This window comes from Sparus aurata, chromosome 11 (assembly GCF_900880675.1).
Source record: "Sparus aurata chromosome 11, fSpaAur1.1, whole genome shotgun sequence".
Classification (NCBI taxonomy): Eukaryota; Metazoa; Chordata; class Actinopteri; order Spariformes; family Sparidae; genus Sparus; species Sparus aurata.
Window position 1 is genome coordinate 16,191,268 of NC_044197.1, and position 22,154 is coordinate 16,213,421.

The following is a 22,154-nucleotide window of genomic DNA, read 5'->3' on the forward strand; positions in this document are numbered from 1 at the left end:
TAACCAGAAAAACGTGTGAAACTGTTATGTTTTTAAATTATGAGCTGATGTCAGTCTTCTACTATGATAAACATTTATTTTTCAAACTGACCTCCTTTTCCTTGTTGTGTTTAGCCAGAGGTCAGCCGGGGGTAAAATCTATTAATACCACCAGTTGGTGTGCTGAAAACCAGAACGAGGACGAGGCACTATGCAGAAGGCTGTTTTTTGTGAAATGGCCTGCAGAGCTGACCCTGAGCTTAAACCCCAAAGCTTTAAAATCACTGCTCTCTCTGAACAGATACACAACCTTGAGGAGGACGAATCTACTTTACATGTGAAAGACTCAGAGCCTGATCCAATCCCGGATGGTACTCTGCAGGTAGAAGGAGAGATTTTTTATGTCAACCGTCAACGACTGGCACTGCAGAGTCCATACTTCAGGGCTCTGTTTTTTGGCTGTGGCATTGAGAGCACCAAAAGGAGAGTTGAGATCAAAGGTGTTGCTGTGAAGCATTTCAGGGTTTTGATGGAATACAGCAGGAAATCCAACCTGGCCCTGGACAGAGAAAATGTTCTGGGGATCCTTGAGACTGCAGACTTTCTACAGCTGGAGCGAGCCAGGCTACTGTGCTGCAAGTTCCTTGAGCGTGAGCTGCACCTTAGTAACTGTCTGGGAATGATGGCCTACGCCTGGCGGCTTGGGTGCACTCAGCTCTACAAGGCAGCCAGACAGGTGGTGCTCTCACACTTCCCTGCTATTGTTGCTGAGGAGGACTTCCTTTCCCTATCTAAGGAGACTATAGCAGACCTTCTTGCCAGTGATGACCTGGCCATCCATAAAGATGATCTGGCCCTGGAGGCCATCCTGCGCTGGGCGTCATTTGACCCAAAACGAAAAGAACATTTTCTGGAGCTCATTGAGCTGGTGAGGCCTGAGTCGCTCTCTCTACCATTTATCACTGACCTTTTGACCAGAATGAAAAGCTCTGACCCCAGAGCCAAGCTCATCTGCATGCTGAATGAACATTTCCCAGCAGCTTGGTCCATGGGCAGGTCGATGACGAGGACCAGAGCCAGAGAGACCCTCTTTGTCCTGGGCGGACCTCACGATCAGGAGCAACAGGCTCTTTACCAGTTTCACCCACTGAGTGGTCGATGGCAGAGCTGTGCACCTCTACAGAGGAAGAACCTCACACAGTACTCGGTAGCCGCAGTAGGTAATGGTTGAAGAATGAAAGTGATGATGAAGACGAGGATCAGGATGGAGCAGATGATGAGTCAGGGTCTGCATGTGTATTTATTCTTTATCTTAAGATGTATATTTAAAGGTACAGTGTGCAGGATTTAGGAAGATCTTTTGATAGAAATGATAAATAATAATAAATACAATATTCATAATGTTTTTGTTAATGTGTAATCACCTGAAACTAAGCATCTTTGCATTTAGTTATCTTAAAATGAGCCTTTTAAATCAGGTCCTCTTCCATTCAGTTTGATATGCTGCACCACCATGTTTCTACAGTAGCCCAGAACAGACAAACCATACGCCGACTTTAGAGAGGGATTTTTACATTGGTCGGGTGAGGGGTATTTCTTTGACTGCAATCTGCAACCTCCCACTAAATGCCTCTAAATCCTACACACAGGACCTTTAAATGCCATTAAACACAACATACACAAAAGCGTTTTCTAGCAAAAGTTTGAGAAGGCTGTTTGTGCCACTACACGTGGGTTGCTACCCGGCTTGTTTTCAACATGCATCATCAATATGACATCATGAAATAGTCATATAAATAACGGCTTTCAATCTTTACCCAGGAGAGTGCTTCGATTTTCCTTTTTTGAACTTTTCAACATTTTGTTCAAGGACTCTAGCTTTTTTCTATCTGAAAATGATGACTTTATTTTCTAATTCTCTCTTCGCGTAGGAGGCAATGTGGTTGTGACGGGCGGCTACTTCCGGGACGTGCTGTGGTTCAGTGTGGACTGGGTCAGGATATATGAATGTGGGAACCAGCACTGGGTGGACGGGCCGGCCCTGCAGAAGTCCAGGCACAGCCACTGCTCCATAGGGCTGGACACAGTGCTGTATGTCCTGGGGGGCAGCATGGATGAGGGGCTTGTAGTTGACGTGGAAAGGCTGGTCCTGGGGTCAGAGGAGGGCTGGGAGGAGGTGAGCTCCATGGATACAGCTGTGGAGAGGGCAGCCACTGCCGCTCTGGGGTCAAATATCTACGTGGCGTGTGGCCTGGATGAAAACGGGGAGGCGTACGGTGGAATTCAGAGGTATATGACGAAGGAGGATCAGTGGGATGTGATCTCCTATTCTCCATTTCCACGGTGAGTGAATATCCGCCCTTCAGCGTTGATTCCCGACATTTACAAACTGATATTTCAGTGATATTTGGTTGGGTTTCTCAGATATGACCTGGTTGCCACAGAACTCAACGGTGCCCTCTACCTGTTTGGGGGCCAAGCTTTGCGTTTTGACGTGGAGACAGATGAGTGGACCGTGCTGGAGGAAGATTGTCTGGACAGGAAGTTCTTCTCCGGCTGCACAACGGTCAGCAGCCAGATATACCTGGTTGGTGAGAGGAAGAGTAACAAAGCATTCCCAAACATGATTCTGATGGACCCTTATATAGACACTTGCATTGAGGTGGATGATGCCATACCCTGCCCCGTGCCCCTCAGAGGCTGCGTCACCATGAAAAATGTTGCGTGATGGTATGAGTGTGATGCGCATGAACGAAAATGCATTAATCTAGTATACATCATACTATTTGGAGTTCTGTATAAGTGTATATTGGAAGTGTCATTCTTGCCTCAAGCACTACTACTTTAAAGCAATGTATTTTATATATTAACTTACACACAATGACCCTGGTATATTACATCACAGATCAACCAGCGCTGCACTAGCTGTTCCCTAGACAGCCAGAGCACTAATACTGAGATTAGGCAACTACCTTTTAAATTGTACGGTCATTTGCAGGGCTGAACGTACTGATACATTTTTAATCAGTTTAAAGGAACAGTTTGCCCAAAAATTCAAAATCAGTCATCTACTCACTCCCATGTAGGTGCTAAGTAGGGTGAAGTTTTGTTGTCTACAAAACATTTCTGGGGCGTCACAGGAAAACAGCGTTGCAGTGTTCCCCTAAACAGCTGAAGTAGATGGGGACCATAAAGAAACATTTTATGGCTCTATGCTATTTTTCTGTCATAATCCAAGTCTCCAGAAGCCCTAAGATCCCAAATTGATCTAAAAAAGAAGTTATTCACACACCTGAGACGCAGTTAAGCTCATTCACCCACTTCTGATGGGGTGTGGGCCAACACCTTTACCTTGGCGGCTACAGTGAAAATTCCGTCTTTGAAATGGTCTTAGGGCTTTGGGATACTTTGATAATGATGGACAAGCTGTATGAAGCCATTTTTATGTTGTTTTATCTTGTTTTTTTACACTTTATATCAAATCCCCAACTACTTCAGTTGTTCAGGAGAATGCTTCATCACTGTCTGTGGACAACAACACTTTCCATCGGCTCGGCGGTAAGTAATGACTGAATTGTAATTTCTGGGTGAACTGCTCCTTTAAGACCTTTTTTTCTCTTCCTTGGAGCAGTGTGTATGTGTCTTCGTTGAATATTTGTGCTATGGTTTGTTTATATTGACATGAACATTTTTAATGCATCTTTGCTTTTATTGTATTCTTTTGTTGTTGCTTTCACTGTCCTATAGGAGCAGGGCACCCATGAAAAAGAGAGCAACTGCTATCACTGGGTCACCCTGTATAAAGGATGAATGAATGAATGAATGAATGAAAAAGAGAATTTTCTTTCCAAATAGAAGTCATGATTTTTATAAAAAAAGAATGAAAAGCTCAAATGAACAGAAACTCAAGAGAAGTCAAATCCTCTGTTTGAAATGAGACACCAGTGATCATTTATTCAATAGAAGTCTTTTATTAAACATTTTCAACTAGGCACACAGATCAACAAAACTTTCATGGTTTTCTGTCTGTTTTTAATTAGAAAAAGAAGCAGTTCTCCAGTGGGGGTCGTGGGAGTGTTATTCTGTGGATCAGCCCTTTTAGTGCTCTATAACGTGAATCCCACTGTGTTCCATGTGCCCCAGTGCTATTTCCTGTTCAGAGACAGACACAATCCTGCTTCTACTCCTATCTCACTTCTTCTTATATAAAATACGGTCAGACCAGTATGTAGACACAGGAGCCTCTAATCTTAAAGGTGCAATATGTGAGAATTGTCCACCTGCTATATTCATGCTCTCAAGAGGTACCAACAGCATATCACCAGAGTTACTGCTTAGTGATGCTATCTGTAACCTGTTTATACATCCATGACTGCAGCTACGGTTAGCTTGTTAGCTCAGTTAGCCATGCATGTAGGTGGACTAACAGTGGGAGTGATTGTGTTTACCACACTAGTAACTACAGGAGCTTTGGACAGCTTGGAGAAAGGGGTTTTCAGGCCAGGGGCTAACTGGTTAGCATGCTAACTTCAGTAGATGTGTCTGCAACACAAAACATAGACTTTTTTTTTTCTTCTTCCCATATTGCACCTTTAAAGTGTTACTAAACTATGAAAATGTAATGCCAGTATTTGGTAGGTAATGATTAAGTTTAGAGTAGTTTGTCACTGTGTTTAAATACAGCACTAGTCTGTATTAGTCTTGTGATATCAAAATATTTGCTCAACTTTTTAAATCGTTACATTTCAATAAGACTTGAGTTCATCTGAGCCGTAAAGCATTTGACCTTTTCAGACCACTCCACTATGTAAAGTACCTCATGTTTCACTAATGCCCATCTGTGTGCAAACTTCTCATGTCTTACCCCCGCACCGCCAGTCTCACCCACACCTAAGATAGCAGTAAGACCTGGCCTTTGTGATCCTCCTCACACACAGATTAATAATGAGTGCTCGTTACGGAGTAGTGTAAAAGAAGAGAAACAGCAGCCAAGGCACAAAACTAAAGTTCAGTAGAGCAAATCTTAAACAAAAACCTCGTTGAGAAATCATGCTGCCGGTCACAATGATATTCAGAGAAGAAACACACACACACACACACACACACACACACACACACACACACACACACACACACACACACACACACACACACGGTTTAGGTCCATAGTTCTAGGAGCAGTACATTTTTTTTGTAAAGGCATCATTCTACCAGACGTGGGTTGTTTGGATTCTCTACATGGACATGACATGTTCTTCTTTGTGCACCAGGGGGCGCCACATCGTTTCTAAAGATTGAACTGAAACATAACGGACAAAATCAAACCCTATCGCAGAAAAACACAACTATGTCATCCATAAGGGAGCTCTGCAATAGCCTCTCATATTCTGCCACAGATTAAAACAACATAAAAATGACCTGTTGAGTTCATTAAAAATAGATATATAAAGTGGTTTATCGACATAATTTACTCTATTCAATGGTTTTAATAGTCTATGTACAGTGAACCATACTGTGGATACACAGCTGTTGGAGTAAATTACTTTTACATTCTGTCTTTAGATTGCTCTGATTTAATACTATTAAAACACATCTTATGTTAGAACAGTTTGATTTCGTATAAAATAACATTACGTTTTTCTTGTCGACCAAAGAGAGAATAAATGCATTATAGCACAGTCCAGGTATGTATATCCTTATGTATTTACAAGCAGTGTATTATAGTACAATGAAAAGTATTAATACAAAATCTGTGTGATTTGTTCCTCAGCCTCCCTGTTGTTGTGCCAATTATACATTTACAGTATGCAGGTATGGGTGACAGTGTCGATGGCATTTCTTCCTAATCTCATTCTGAGTGGGCATATTTACAATCATCTGTGCTTCTTCGCCCTTTTTGTTCATTAAGATAAACAGGATGCAGACTTACCCTGATCTGAAATCATCAGTGGACCGTGCTGGATGTACACAAGCCATATGCATTATATGTCAGACATGAGTTAATCTCCAACAGGCGGGATGAGAAGTAATTTTTTTTTTCCAGTGCGGTTTAGTTGATGTGGAAGGCGGCCTGCTCCACTATCTGGCTTTAGGCAGTCTGCTGTTTATGTTCCTTTGGTTGGTCAGGTTGTTAAGGACACAGTTGTTAGCCAGCGAGGCCAGTTTGGAGTTGATCGCACCCTTTCTTTGCTCCCAGCTGCACTCGTCCCCTTCTTCCTCGGGCTCCTCCTCTTCATCTTCCACCTCACTCTCCACGTCGCTGCGTTCATCACGCTCCACCTGTGGAGAAGAAAACACATTCAATAAAACAAGTTCTTGGTGCAGATGTGACTGTTAAACTGTGACTGTCAGTTTTTCATGTACACTCTTCTCACCTTGCCCATGAACACAAACTTGTAGACCATGCGCAGGATGAGGTAAGCCCAGAAGATGTGCAGAGCTTGCAGCACCAGCAGCAGCGTATTGAAGAAGACATAACCCCAGAAGGGCTTGAAGAATTCTTGAGACACCAGCAGGGTTGAATATAGCACTCTGTGGAAGCAAACACAGTGAGGCCGAGTCAGTTTTTGTATCAGTCCAGCACCGAATCTTCATCTTCAAGGTAGACGGTAGACCCACTGTGATGTCAGGTTGGTGGGGGAAAGAGAGAGAGAGGCAAACATGAAAAAGGAAATCCAAGAGGATGCATGGGTGTTCCAGAAGAACTGAGCAGATCCTCGACAGTTCGAACCAAACCTTAGTACGCACAACATTCAAAATGTGTTCCTGTATGATGCAAAATTGAAGTTTGAGTGGAAGCTGACTAGGACACAGACCTGCAAACCAACTATCCGCTGCATACTATTGCCAAAGTTTGAGGCTTCATGTAATGCAGCCATTTTCCTCTGGCAGCACGCTCAAGTTGTATGAACATGAGGAATCTGAGAAATCATAATCATTTCACTTCCTGGTTGATAAGCTGAAAACTGAAAAAATGATGGATGATAGTGAAACTCTGGAGGGAAATCAGACCCCTACAACATATTTGATAACTCATTAACGTTGGCATGCAACCACTATCTAGCTTACATTAGTGTTTGATAGCATACAGTGTGTTTCACTTCCAGTCACAAATATGAGGGTTCAAGACAGACACTGATATTTAAGAATGAACGTAGACGTTTCTTATATCATATATCACTATGAAACTGTAACATGGTTGAATCCTAACGTTAGCTGTTGTGTAGTTGAAGCTAATGGGTTATCAAATATGTTGTTCTACCTTTGAAAAAAAAAAAAATGGCCCCAAGTCCAGATGGATTTTCACTCTACATGGTCTTTTCAGTTGCTGAACAATTTGTCAGATTCAACTTCAGTGCAACACTAACTTCTCAACCAGACCATGGTGTCAGAGGGAAATGGCCGCTGTGTGAATAAGTCATTGGTTTGGTTTGTGGGAAATGTCAACATCGGGCAATAAAATTTCCAAACTGGGAGAAAAACACAATGTGTTACCTGCCAGGAAACACCACCAGCCTCGTCACCAGGAAGACCAGAGCGAAGACGACAAACAGCGAGTCACACGTCCTCCACCAGCCGGCGTAGTGAAGCATCTTGGCAGACTTTCAGAAGAAAAAGTGCATATTAGTTATCAATAATCATAAAAATGTAGTGACCAAACACCCGTACAGCTTGTATCTATGATTCATCTCTACATACAATCCTCAGCTTTATGCTGACACAGTCTCTAGATTTATAGTACTTAAAACTGACTGAAGGAAAGTCTCCTTAACTCTCACCTCCCTACCCTCACATTATGCTGCACATTCACTTGATTTGCCCAATTTTTAATAAAAGAAAACCCTTAAAATCCTTCCTCCAGTCATGATTTAGGTAGAAATCCTTGAAACAGTGTTGAAAATTGATACAGAATTGATTGCCTACGGAGCGAACCGATCCACAGAGGACGCTATAGCCATAGCACTCAATCACACCTGGAGCAGCAGGGGAGCTATGTGTGGATGCTCTTTGTGGAATATAGCTCTGCATTCAAAACCATCCTCCCTCACACGGCCCTAAGCCTCAGTACCGGCTCTCCCAAGAGCTGTGTGCTGAGTCCCTTGCTCTACTCCCTCTACACACACGACTGCTTCCCTGTCCATCACAGCAACACCATTGTGAAGTTTGCGGATGACACCACAGCGGTGGGGACGAGTCTGCCTACAGAGATGAAGTGGAGCGGCTGTCAACATGGTACAGGGCCAACAACCTGCTCCTCAACACCTCAAAAACCAAAGAACTCATCATAGATTTCAGGATAAAGAAAACAGAGATCCCACCATTGATCATCAGCGGGGACTGTGTGGAGAGGGTGGCAGACTTCCGCTTCCTGGGAGTCAACATCGAGGAGAGCCTATCCTGGAGCATGAACACCTCTGAGCTGCTGAAAAAGGCCCAGCAGAGACTGTACTTCCTGAGAACACTCAGGAGGAATAACATCACACAAAGACCGCTGGTGTCCTTTTACCGTGCCTCCATTGAGAGCATACTAACATACTGCATGTGCGTATGGTACACCAGCTGCACAGTGGCTCAGAGGAAAGCGCTCCAGAGGGTCATCAACACCGCACAAAAGATCGTTGGCTGCCCTCTCCCTACACTGAAAGAACTACACAGTTCCCGTTGTCTCAAAAAAAGCCCAGAACAGTATAAAGGACACCCACCATCCTGGTCACTCCCTGTTTGTTACAACAATTAAATGAACTGTTCAATTAATTGTCGACTATTTTGATAATTTATTAATGGTAATTCTTTTTTTGATCAAAAAAAGTCATAATTCTCTGATTCTCACTTCATAAACGTGATTATTTTCTGGCTTCTTTGATCCACTGTGACAGTACACTGAATGTCTTTGTGTTGGGGCACAATAATCAACATTTTTCACAGCAACAACAACTAATCTATTCATTGAGAACAATAATTGACCGGCAAGTGAAAACAATTGTTAATTGCAGCCCTACAAAGCCCTAAATAATACTTCCCTACTCAGAAACCCACACCTGGCTGTACTGTACTGGCTGTCTGAACGTGCCACCTGCATCATTGTCCCTTAAAGTGTCAGACGACACCCAGTCAAGCCTGAGGTCAGGTGACTCGCTCTACATATTGCCTCATCTCGGAGGCAGCAGCCAGTCTTGATTTCCAGATGTTATCGGTGAAATGTGACACACGGGAAAATCAACCTCATAAAACCGAGGACAATGGATCCTTTGTCTCGCTGAAGAACTTGCAGGTTATCATTTTACAGCCACACAGGGCATTTTTTTTTATTTTAACCATTACCCATAATGCTTCTCTGTGCACAGCTCAGTTCACGCAGATGTAGTGTGACCTTGCATCTGGCATAAACAGAAAAATAAACAATGGCTGTATTCAAGTCAAGTTCCCCGTGGCCATTGTGCAATGTTTTTGGCATTTCAAAGCACCCAATTCAACTTTCGATGCATTTGACTGACACATTTTTACATTTCCTCCTTCCCTTTTCTCTAACTAGATTTTCCTCTTCATCGTGAAAGCCGGCTGGTTTACCTCCAGAAGGAAGTCGGAGGAGTCGTGCAGCAGCATCACCAGAGTGCCAACCCTCACAAAGTTGGCACAGTAGGAGAAACCGATGAGGAATATGGTGGCGATGTGATGAATCACCTGCTCCTTGAAATCCTGGAACACACACGCAGACCACACAGTATGAGGAAGAGGTATAGCAGCTCCCCGTCTGCGGTCTGGTTCATCACTTGGGTTCATCACTTGGGTTAAAGTAGTGGGACAGCACATTTGCATGAAGTCTTGAGTGATTTGCTGTTTAAGCTTAAATGTCTTTGATCAGCAGTTTGGAGCTTCTGGTAAATCATACAAAACCACCTAAGAGGACATCATTTATCAAATTGCTTAAGAAAGCTGCAGCAATTATCTTAAATACTTTCCTTAAAAGACATGAACATGAAATAGATGAATAACAGTGATTATTTTCTATAATTTCTGTATATAAAGCTGCTTGACGATACAGCAAAAATCTAAGGAGTCTGAAGAGTTTAGAGGACTTTTTAGATCAGTCTGGAGTGAATCAATTTCCTTCTTCTTTGTTTATTCAAGTCAAAATTACAGTAGCCTGTGCTGATCTCTAACTGAAGATTTTACATCCTGCAACACTCCATTTCAAAAACAGAGCAAAGGCAAAGTAAACAAAGTTGTGATGTAACATCAGATAATCCAGAGCATAATCCGTATTAAATTTAATCTAGTGAGGGAAAAACAACATTTGGATCACACTGTGCAAAAAAAAAAAAAAAAAAAGAAAGAGTTGGCATTTTGGTTTTGACCATTTGACTAAATGTTAGAATCTCAGGAACAAAATGTGAAGAAACTGTCGGAAAACCAGCAGGATGTTTGCAAAGTGCAAATGTGATACATCCTTGAAAATGACGCTCACACTCACTTTTCGCTTGACGTCCACGGAGACGCACAGAAGCAGCGACAGATAGAAGCCCATCTCTAAGATGTAATACCAGTGATGAGCCTCGGCCACTGGCTACAGAACAAGAGGAAGAGAGAAACAGTGAGTCGATGTATTAGATTCAGTTGTCTGTGGCTGCAACAGAAACATTTCCACCATCCTGCTTAAATGTGTAGCCTGGGGAAAACATACCGTACATGCATGCTAATGCTAAAAGAGAAGAAGGAACTGATATTGCACAGTGACTTTGTTTCCACCTGCATCCAATGATTTGTGGTGTTTGGGGGTAATGGGACTCCCAAAAGTGCCTTGTGCCTTAAAGGAGACATATTATGCTAATTTCCAAGTTTATAATCTTATTTTGGGTTACTACTAGAATAGATTTACATACTTTAATGCTCCAAAAACACATCAGTTTTCTCATACTGTCCATGCTGCAGCACATGCCTGAGCCAACACCGCTAACAACAACAGAGCAGCTGTGCTAAATCAATTCTTATGTGCCCAACTAGCTGTAAGGTGTCAGTTATGCAAATGTGTGACATTGTAATGTCGTGTGATGTCACAAAGTCACGCAATTAAAGGCAAGGCTACCGACGAGGCGTTTCAGGAGCAGTGTTTTCTGTGGGAGAGAGGAGCTCTTGTTAAAGCAGTCCTTGATCTTTTTAACTTTCAAGATCATTTACAAGCAAAAACAAACAATACTAAACATTGAAGGGAAAGAAAAAAAAAAAAAAAAGCATAAAATGTCTCCTTTCAAACAACACAGGATTCCCACCGGCTGAGCATTTACAACTTCCCTCTGTCTGGTTCAGTGTGTGAGAACACTGCAGTTCAGTGTGTCTAAAGAGGAAGTGTATTTGATCAAAGATTGTGGTAGTTTACTATCTCAACACCTCTCACAGAACACACAGCATTCAAAGTGTGCAGCGCTGCAAGCAGCAGGAAGTTGACTGAGGCATTCAACCTCAGGACACACACCCTGTCTCTCTATCAGAGGCCACAAGACCTCATAAAAGGAGAGAAGGTCAGCAGCAGTGACGCCTGCAGGAGCTGCAATCAGTCAAACAGAAGATACAGAGAGCTTTGCATTTGTTCTAGTGTTTTCTGTTTGGGGGCCATGACCCCATAAGGAAGGGGCTGCCCCTCCCCGGAGGAATGTTGACCTGCAGGCACAACTAACTGTTTTCAATGCAGCAGTGACATTTGCTTTTCAAACAAAGAAAAACCTGGAAATGCAAAAGCATTCAGGCCGACTGTTAAAGGAAGTGAAGGAATGCAGATGAAACTTGGTGGGTGGGTGGAGTGTATGGACCAAAGTGTGTTAGAGAGTGTTCTGTGGAGAAATCTTTGAACACAGGCTAAAGCCTTTGTTTTGTTGGGTCCCTCCCAGCCATTGTTTTTCCTTCTCACTTTTCTTTTAAGTGTGACACGGTTGAGTTTTGTTGTTGTATTAAAGCTGTATGTTGAGTATCTCTTATTCTCACAACTAATAAATCTGTCATTCACTTTTCAAGCGTATAAATGGTCAGAAAAAAGTGAAAAATGGCCACTGCAAGTTCAAAATGATACTTTCAGATGTCTTTCGGCCAACTGACAATTCAAAGCCAAAGAAACTCAGTTTAAAATGACTTAAAATGAAAAACAAAGAACAAAGGAAATGAGCAAAACCTCACATTTGAGAAGCTTGAAAAAAAGCATGATAAATGATTTAATTATCAAACATTTTCAATTGAAAAATTGGTCAATTAGCTTACTAATCGTGATCTGATGTATCTGATGTAAGTGTTTAAAACAACTAAAAGGTATAACTGGCTTTTCTGATATGAAACAAAATTTACACAATATTACCTATTTAATGAGGCTCGATTGTTTCAGTTTTTATGAACAATATCAACACTATAATTCAAAATCATGCCATGTTCTGCTCACCTGTTTAGGATAACCCCTCCAACACTCTCTGTGGTCCCAGAACCACGGAGCCTGGAAGATCAGACAACCATCAAACCACACAAAATCACAATACTAAAAATCATCCCGTTTCTTTTTTTAAAAACACGTCATATTTGCATTAAAGCTGTGCTTCTCTTTCAAAACTAAAAGAAAGCGACTAACAGACTTACGTTAATTAAAGAGCCGAGCCCTGCAGCGAACGCTACGAGGTAGAAGACAAAACGCCAGCTGCACGGATAAAAATAAACACCATCGTTTGTTAGAGGCTAATTTAAACCAGTGAATTAGTTTTCATCAGGAACAAATTGGAGCATATTGTACAGCAGCACTGTGTGTTCACATGAATATATTTCAACATGCTAAATTATTCTGGTGTTGGTCCCTCTTAGAAAGAAAATCTAGGTCTTAATAAAAACAAACATGGCTCAGACTTAAAACGTGGACATTTTTCCTGTAAAGGTAAACCTGATTCTTTTTTAAATAAGGCATTTTATACCAGAATATGAGACTTTGGATATTATTTGCTAAGGACACCTGCATAAAAATCTGGCTTCTCAAGAGCCATTGTGTAAAAAATAAAGTAAGAAATCTGCACCTCGAACGCACGTCGAACTGAGCATCAACTACGCATCAACTACACAACATCATGTAACACGACATCAGTCGACTCTCTGCTGATCAGCCGACAGTCATCATTTCAAACAACCTTCTCACTTCCAGTGTCGATGGATGGACACAGCAGTGTTTGAGAAAAATGAAAACTCACGAGGCCTCGCAGAACTTTTTGGTGTTGCTGGGACGGTCCTGGTTCCTTCGCTGTCTGAACCAGGTCTGGATCTTTCTCTGGGAGAGTCCACACTGCTTCGACAAGCTCATCACCTCACCCTAAATACACAAACACAGACAGATGATCACATATACAGTGTGGGTGCACACATACAGGGTTGGACTTCATTTGAGACAATGAACATGTTTCATTCCCTGACATGTGAAAGAACCAGAGCTCCTCGCTGATCTTCCAAACAGCTGTGTTACAATTTCATTACAAGAATATCCATGGATTATTTGCTCTTTTCTTAAGAGGATAAAATGAGCCTCTGCACCCGCTTATGACGCTTTTATCTTAGAGGCAACAGTGAAGATTTTGCCTTTAGAAGTGTATATGTGTGTAACAACTTTACACATCCATTTGGGACTTCAGGTCTTCTGGAGACTTCTGGAGACTATACAGAGCCATTTCAGTTAGTTTTATGTAATTTTTTCCACATTTTAGCACCTGCTCTCTTTCATCACCCTTTAAACTTCACACAGGCTTGTGGAACTGCTGTGTGAGGAGAAATTCTAATTGTTCTACTTGTGTTGCATTAAAGGGCAGAAATTGCAGTAAAACATACTGACGCTCCGACATTTTCCCCCGGCTGTATCGTACAAATGCATGTCACGGATAAATAGCGACAAATTTAATCCGACTGGTGCAGGTAAAATGAAAGTATCGGCACATGCGCATGAACATACAGACAAACAACATTGAACAGTTCTCGTGGAGCAGTGCATTTTCATCTAATGTACCAAGTCCCATCAGGTGCAGAGCATTGGCTTGTCTGCACAGGAACATCCGTGGCGCAATGCCAGACGAAACCAGGAGCAGGGTGGAGAGTCACCACGTGAACTTAGACGTCTCTGATAACTTGCCTACACCTGTACACCTGAGAGCAGCATATTCTGTGCACACTTGTAATCGTACAGTAACTACATTGTCGTTATTTTTGATGCAGGGGTTAACTCCAGGTTCTGATTAGTTACACAGAAGGAAATGTTGAGGTGATAATGATAACTGACGATGGCAGACAGCATGAAGAAGGTGGAGCGGTTTAAAGAAGGAAACACTTTTTTTCTTCTTCTCACACCTAAAGCAACACATTTACATTTCCTGTATCGTGACTAATCATTGTAGCTTTGTAACACATCAGTCACTAAGATTAAATGTGACTCACAAATTAGGTGAAGTCTCGAGACTCTTTTTATCAGTTCCTTGTTCCGAGACAACCCATCCAAATAAAACTGGCAAACAATCAACACTCACAACACACTAACAGGAACTGTGCTGGTTCAACAACACATCTATCTTTTATCTTTCTGCATTTTGGTTCGGACATGTATGCAAGCCTTGACGGGCTTTCATTAGCCAGTCATGCATTTACCTTCATTGTACCTGACTATTACAGATAGACACATTTGGCATTATGGGAGGGAGGCTCATGGTGAGAACTCCCATGAAGCTTTGCATCTGCTCTGCGGGGTTATCTCTGTGGAGACATGCACTAGTTTGACATGAAAAACCACTTTCAGACACAGTTCTATCTCCTCCCACTGTCACCGGGGGGACAAGAAAAATATGTTTATATTAATCAAGCACATGTACATTTAATTTATTTTTAATGTTGCCAGTTTATGTTTTTGCCCATGTATGTTTTTTTGATTGATTGATTGGTTGGTTGGTTTGTCAGCAGGATTAAACAAAAGCTGCAGAACAGATTTCCATGAAACTTGGATGGAGGATGGGTCCCGGCCCAGAATGGAAGCGGTTATCTTTCAGTGAGAATCGGTATAAAGGGACGAATCCAGGATTTCATTAACATTGCAAGATGTCCGTTAATTTCTCATGGAATGATAAATTGACCTTGATGAAAAAAATAAGGTGTATTTAGCTGGCTGGTATCTATGAGTACCATTTAATTACAATCCAAATTGATATCCAGATCAAGCAGATTTATTGTGTTTTATTTGATATTAGATAGATTAAAGGAGACTGTTGGGCTTTGGCAGGGGTATGCTTAACACCTGTCCAGAGTCTACAGATGAATATAGCCTCTCGGCCAACTCTGGAGCATTTATATGAATGTTTATCAATGTGCACTCTGCCTTTTCAATAAACCAACAACTTAAAAGGTGCATTTGCATCATTACTAAAAACAGCAATGTCTTTTGCTTTTGCTGCTGTTTTTGGTGGCAGTACTTTTTTCACCCCAAGTCTGCAGATCCTCCTCTCATGCCACATACAGCCCCAACAGGATAAGGGCTGCCTTTATGTAGCCTGTGAAGTCAACCTCGGGGCACAAAAAGTCCATAGAGTGCTCCCTGCAGCTCCCTGCAGCTCGCAGAGCTTTTTGCTGTGAGTGCAGAGCAATAACTGAAAGCTATCCAGATGAAAGCTATTCGGTTAAGAGATTTTAGTGAGTAAACCAAGATGTAAAAATAGTGGGAACTGAAAAAAAAGTTTTCGGTCAAAAAAAAAAATAACACAAAAAAATAAAAAAAGAGCAGGAGATGAATACTAACTTGTGATGGTTGCCGACTGTTCTGTTTGTAGAAGGTCTCCAGCTTTGGTATGGACGCGGCTCGAATCTGAACCCGGTCCTTCACACCTAAATATCTGCTTAATGGGACGGCAATGAGCCTGAAAGCAGCGGGAGAGAGAGAGATAAAAAAGGTCTTAATAGCACAACGGACTGGATTAAAATTCTAGAGGGATTCATGTGAGATGACATCAACAGATGTCCAGTGTGATCCTACAACATTACAGAGCAGAGCGATGGCAACAAGATCGCTCATTATACTGCTCCTGACAGCCTGCGGAGCCGCTCCCATGGGCGTTTTGTGACATTTGGCGGGACTGACTTTGTCATTAGCTGATACGGCATCAAGAGATACTTGATCTGCACGTGTGTGTGTGTGTGTGTGTGTGTGTCACAGAGAGACAAAAGAGAATAACAACAATGTGATAAGCGCCGGAGAGATGTTCTGATACATATATGGTATGTGTGTTTGTGTGTGTGTGCGCGTGCACATGCATAATCACATGTGTGTAACTCTAGATCAGAGATAATCATGCTTAAGTGGGCAGGGGGGGAGAGATCAGAGAGGATGAGAAGGTCAGGATAGCTTTACACTGAGACAAGCATGGTCTCTTGTTACAGGAGCGTTTAATTGACAGACAGACAGACAGACAGACACACACACACACACACACACACACACACACAAACACACACCCCCTTACCTCGGTACAGGAAACAGCTGCGGCCCGGGACAATCAAATGAAGACACACCTTTTTTAACCTTCCAGCTGACTGACAGCTCCTCAGACGTAAACAACTTCATTGTCCTACAGTCACACACTGTCGTCTGATGCATTCAGCATCTGCTACCACTTACTGGCCCGTCCTCTGCTACCAACACATCTAACGTTACTATTCTGCTATTCGATACCTGATAAATGCTACTAATCATATGTGTCAAGCAAGCTCTTGCAGTCTCTCAACTTTCAGACAGGTAATACGGCAGCTGATAAGGGAATGCACACAAAGACAACCTCTTATCTTTTCATACATGGCACGGCTTTGCAGGTCAACCTCAGTTCTCATAATGCTACCAGCAGAACTGGTTACAGTGTAAGTGTACAGGCAAGATGAGAAATTACATCAGCCTTATTGTTCAGCATCAATTTACAGTCACACACTCCTAATCTGAGCCTACACCACATTATTAAAGATATAATATGTAGGAATTCTGCATTAAAAATGTCTAAAAATGACCAGACCTTTGTTATATATTACTTAATGTTATCCCAAATGATTCCAACAAACCCAGAAAAATTCAAATGTATACTAGAGGTAACAAGGATGGCTGTTGCTGGGGAAATCTGTGAATATGACAAAACGTAACATGAATAAAACTTTAAAACATTGCCCCGCCAGACCTTCTGGAGGAATAAACACCAAGAGTCACACCAGATCCTGATGTTTACCCACAGGAGGAGAGCTCAGATTACGTTTTAATTTCAGGGATTTCAAAATTGATTTATCTTCACTCCTGTTAATCAACCTGACTGCAGCCGTGATCCACGGAGGGGACCTCCATTGTCGGATGTAGAGGGGAAATGTATTCTACTATACGGGATTACAGAGAGTAGAGACAGAAAAGACAACAGAGAATTGGATCCCCTGTTGAGTGCTAAGTTTAGTGAGAGCTGACCTGAACACAAACACATAGACACACACATGGCCCTGGTGCATACCGTTACCTGCTAGCTTATTTTTGTTTTAATGTTAAACCTCCTTGAGGTGGAAGGTGAACCTTTAAGTGTAAATCCATGTTAAGTAGCCCTGGATATAAGCATCGTAATGGATTCACTGTAATTGAAGTTTTAATGGAAGTATTCCCTGTAATTTAATATTTAATGGAAGTATTCACTGTACTGTAAGTGAGTTGTTTTGCCCAGTCAACATTCTAAAACCAAGTACGTTTGATTTACTATTACATAAGCAGCACATTCTAAATTTAAGAACCTGGAATTATCACTTTTATCATTTTTTCCCCCGATGTCGATTAATTGCTCTCTAGCCTTAAACGAAGTCACCTGCTTGAAGCTTGTTGGCTACAATCCACCTGCTGTTGCTCAAACACATTTTTTCCAGGTATGCCCGTTGTCATTATCTTATACTGAAGAAAAGATTGTCTCTCGTCATGACGACAGATGTTTGTTTTTTTTAAAGATTTTTTCTGGCATAGACACCTTTATTAAGCAGTAGACAGATAGGAAATATGGGAGAGAGAGGGGGATGTGACATGCAGCAAAGGACCTCCGGCCGGAATCGAACCGGGGTCGGCTGCATTTATGGCATGCGCTCTAACCACTCAACCACCTGCGCACCGACGACAGATGATTTGACCCCGTCTGAGAAGTCTCTTGATGCGTCAGCAGGATTATCATAACAAGCCCATCTGGGGATTCACTTGAAAGCTTTTTCCCCATCTGAGCACAGAGTGGTTGGTAAAGCAGTGGATGTTCAATTCTACCGTAATTAGCACCAGGGATCAGTAAGTATTCACTACAGAAAGTTGAGTCCACTGATTGCAGTGTGCTTTTGGAGCTACATCATCTATAAAGAAAGCACCACCCTCCTCGTTGCTATATCACAGTTACCATCCTAATGTTCCTCCGACATCTACATCACATTCTATAAGGCTGAGCTCAGTCCCTCTGGGAGCAGAGAGGCCTTTTACACAGTCAGCAGCTAAAATCTGTCTACTCATGACGCTCGCCTCCCTCTGCACGTCTGATCTATACCCTCCATCCAAAGGGGGCACTAACGAAGGGTAAAGGAGCCATTATCCTGAGCCACACAGGCAGTTTAGATGGTAGAAAAACAGCCTGTCAGCCAACCAGCATGGCCAGTACAAGTGATGAAATGGTTTAAAGTTTAGTCTTGTTGCAGATTTCTCCCCTACCAGCGACCCAAATGAAACGCACAGTGACTTTCAGTCGACATTCATGGAAACCTTTGGGATAGTTTAAGTACACAATGCAACAAAATAAATAACAGCTCTAGTCATTTTTAGACAGAATTATTACTTATTACATCTTTAGGATGACAGCTGGAGGTCCACCGTAAATACTGAAAACTTACTGCTCCAGTGAGTCAAACATAGCAGATGTCATAGGACCTGACAACGACGAGAAAGGTAAATCCTGCACCTGTGATTTCATGATCCAGCTGTGATGGGAGGCTGCTGTTTCTCACCTCTCAAACACATATCTGAGGGCTATGAAGGCAAAGGCCAGCGGCAAGGTGTAGATTAGATCCCTGGGTAGAGGAAAGCGGCCCTCGTCCTCCGTCATCTCAATGTCCTTCCAGCGCACACCAGGGGGGAGCCAGAACTCCTCCCGCATCAGCCACTCGTTTAACAGGGCCTCCATCCTGAGGGGAGGGAGAAGAGTGTTTCATGTGAGTGTTTGCTGGGTTGCATGCAGACCTCACCTCTTGAAACATTAATACCTCATTCATATTTATGCCAAACAACAGCTGAGACCCTCAACACGTTAAAGGACACACAGGCGGAGCAAAGCAGCACTTAGCATGTTCACGCTTGATCTAAATGAACATGAGAACAACTCATGATCAGTGTAATTACTGGTTGGTCTGCTGGTTATTTTATTGAGTAATTTATCTGAAAAGAAAAGAAATGCTATTCAAAGCACCATAATGTAACTTTTTAAACTAAGAATAACAGTTTGAAAATCACTTTGATGGTACAGTGTCATAGAATAAGGTGAATGGTGTCTCTGTCTCAGCCACTCCGCCCCCCCATCACTTGTTTCTTCAGGATCCCAGTGTTGCATACATGTTTACCTCAACATACAAGTTTTCAACACGTAACATTGTTATGATGTCATGAGTTTTGTTTGTAGTTAGCACCTACATTACGTCTGACAAACTGTTACAGATCTTTGATTTTTTTTATTTATGACAGTGGTTTTGCACTTAGAAACTGTGGGGGTAGGCGCCAAATCACACAAAATGGTAATTTTTGCATAAGTTGCTTTAAATTTCCTAGTGCCTGAGGTGAGGTCTTTAAATTATTCATTGTAGTCAACAAACAGTCCAAAACCCAAACACATACCACTGTAGACCACTGAATTAACTGCCAATAACTTTGATAATTAACTGAATCAAAATCATGTAAGTTTGTTTACTCCAATTTGACTGAAGTCAGCAAATCAAGACATTTGAGGACGTAATTCTGAGCTTTGCTGATCAATGATTTAAAAAAACCCAACTATTTTCTGACAGTTTTAGGACAAAAAAACAAATAAGAAATTTTTTTTTTTTAAATCTGACACTGAAGATAAGCATTAGTTACAGTCCTGATACTTGGTTTACGACTTAAAAATAATAAAAATAAAAATATATAAAAATAGATATATTAAATATCCACATTTGAGAAGGTGAAACAGAGTAAGTTTGTCACATGTGTTTGAAACAATAAATTGATCACAAAAAAAGCTGCCCATTGATTGATCCAGTAAACGTTTGAGCTCTACCGATAGGTTTGCAACAAGACACAACAGTTAAATACCATAGAATACAGAAAGACAGCCAAAACAAGCTGCCTTGAAGGGCCTGCATCCAGGCATGAGTCTGTGCATGCAACCCCCACAAAACCTGAACCACACAGCCTCGATTCTACCAGAAACGCACGCACGCACGCACACACACGCATTTCTAAACACACACCCACACACACACATACACACAGAAAGAGACAGACACAGACACATTAACACACAGACTCCACCACCTCACAGCTGATCGATTTGAGTTTTAAAAGCTGCTTCCTGCAGCGTCACATTGATCGTCATATCGATCACAGCGGTGCAGCCTGACAGCGTGTGTTACAGCCTCCATGCAGCCTGCTGCCCGAGAACTCAACACAACAGCCAGCCAGCGCACGACAACAACACACCTCCCCTGCAGACACAACAACGTCGCGTTACCGCTAAAAAAACACGCAGCATGTTATTAGAAACAATCCGGTGAAGTGAAGTGAAGTGAAGTGAAGGCTGCTGCTACAGGAGGAGAGGACAGCTCCCCTCTCACATCCTCCATGTCCCCGAGCAGCCCCTCCGACAAACAGCCTGCCTCTGATCTCACACGACTCTGAGTCCGATTCCACAAACACAAGGAAAAGAAAGCCTCGCTGTCGTCTCAACTACAGAATATTAAATGCGACATCGTCGTTACCTGCCCGCGCTCCTGAGGATGATAAGTGTCCAGCGGCGAATGGATGAGAGAGGAGGAGCGAGTTTGACGCAACCTGCTCCTGCTGAGGGCGGAGAGAGGCAGCACCGCCTGCCGCCAGCACCACCACCATCATCACCACCATCATCATCATCACCACCACCACCTCCACCATAACCATCATCTTCATCACTATCACCACCACCACCACTATCATTACCACCATCACCACCACCATCATCATCACCATCATCATCATCACCACCACCACCATCATCATCACCACCTCCACCACCATCATCACCACCACCACCATCATCATCATCATTACCACCGCCACCATAACCATCATCATCATCATCACTATCACCACCACCACCACCACCACTAACCACCATCACCACCATCATCATCATCACCATCATCATCATCATCACCACCACCATCATCATCATCACCACCACCACCATCATCATCATCATTACTATCACCACCACCACCACCACTATCATTACCACCATCACCACCATCATCATCATCACCACCATCATCATCATCATCACCACTATCATCTCAATGGGTTTCCTGTCACCCTGCATGCGATAAGTCAGCAAAATGAGACAATCATCATGATAGCTGCCATTTAGTGCAAAACAAAAACAACAACAACAAAAAAAGCAAACCAATTTGTGTCATATTCAGCCTGACAGACTCTGACATAAGATCTTCTGTTCGATCTATTTCACTTCATTTGTTTCAGCACTTCTCTAATGGTCATGATGGATATTGATAAACAAGTGTGAACACCTTATCTGCATTTATCAAAAGAACACTGAAAGAGTCTGTCCTCTGCCTTGTGATTTTTCAGTCTCTTTCAAGAGCTGAAATAGACATATTTTTCACTTTATGCATGTTCGGCTGTAATCGCAGCGTGGAAGTTTCTGGAGAGAGTCTCTGAATTATGTCCTAATTTCCTCTTGTTCTACTTCCTGAGGTGAGGGAAGTGAACATAGACGCTGGAGCGTGAGAACAAAAAGGAGGATGAGATTTCCTCAGTGATTTCTCTGTGAAATACCAATTTATTGATATATTGGTCTGTTCTCAGTGTTGTTAAAAGTAGACAACAATTCATCTACATTGAAGACAAGGGA

The 22,154-nt window shown here is 42.3% G+C and overlaps 2 protein-coding genes across 3 annotated transcripts; one reads left to right on the forward strand and one right to left on the reverse strand.

The window, feature by feature from the left end:
• Nucleotides 1-176: 176 nt before the first annotated feature.
• On the forward strand, nt 177-3,973 carry LOC115591789 (kelch-like protein 23). The gene is made up of 3 exons (XM_030434107.1): nt 177-1,199; nt 1,911-2,322; nt 2,404-3,973. The coding sequence occupies exons 1-3, from the start codon at nt 191-193 to the stop codon at nt 2,705-2,707; spliced, it is 1,725 nt and encodes a 574-aa protein (XP_030289967.1). The 5' UTR covers nt 177-190; the 3' UTR covers nt 2,708-3,973.
• cers4a (ceramide synthase 4a) lies at nt 3,928-21,137 on the reverse strand. 2 transcript variants are annotated; one of them, XM_030434108.1, is made up of 11 exons: nt 21,007-21,137; nt 19,006-19,182; nt 15,761-15,878; nt 13,188-13,306; nt 12,592-12,649; nt 12,401-12,451; nt 10,451-10,543; nt 9,547-9,675; nt 7,474-7,580; nt 6,354-6,510; nt 3,928-6,258 (listed from the first exon to the last, which is right to left on the reverse strand). In XM_030434108.1, exons 2-11 carry the CDS (start codon nt 19,179-19,181, stop codon nt 6,058-6,060), a joined length of 1,209 nt encoding a protein of 402 aa, XP_030289968.1. In that variant the 5' UTR covers nt 19,182; nt 21,007-21,137; the 3' UTR covers nt 3,928-6,057. The 2 variants fall into 2 exon arrangements, with proteins under 2 accessions (XP_030289968.1, XP_030289969.1); XM_030434109.1 differs by lacking the exon at nt 21,007-21,137 and adding an exon at nt 20,760-20,999.
• Nucleotides 21,138-22,154: the final 1,017 nt, after the last annotated feature.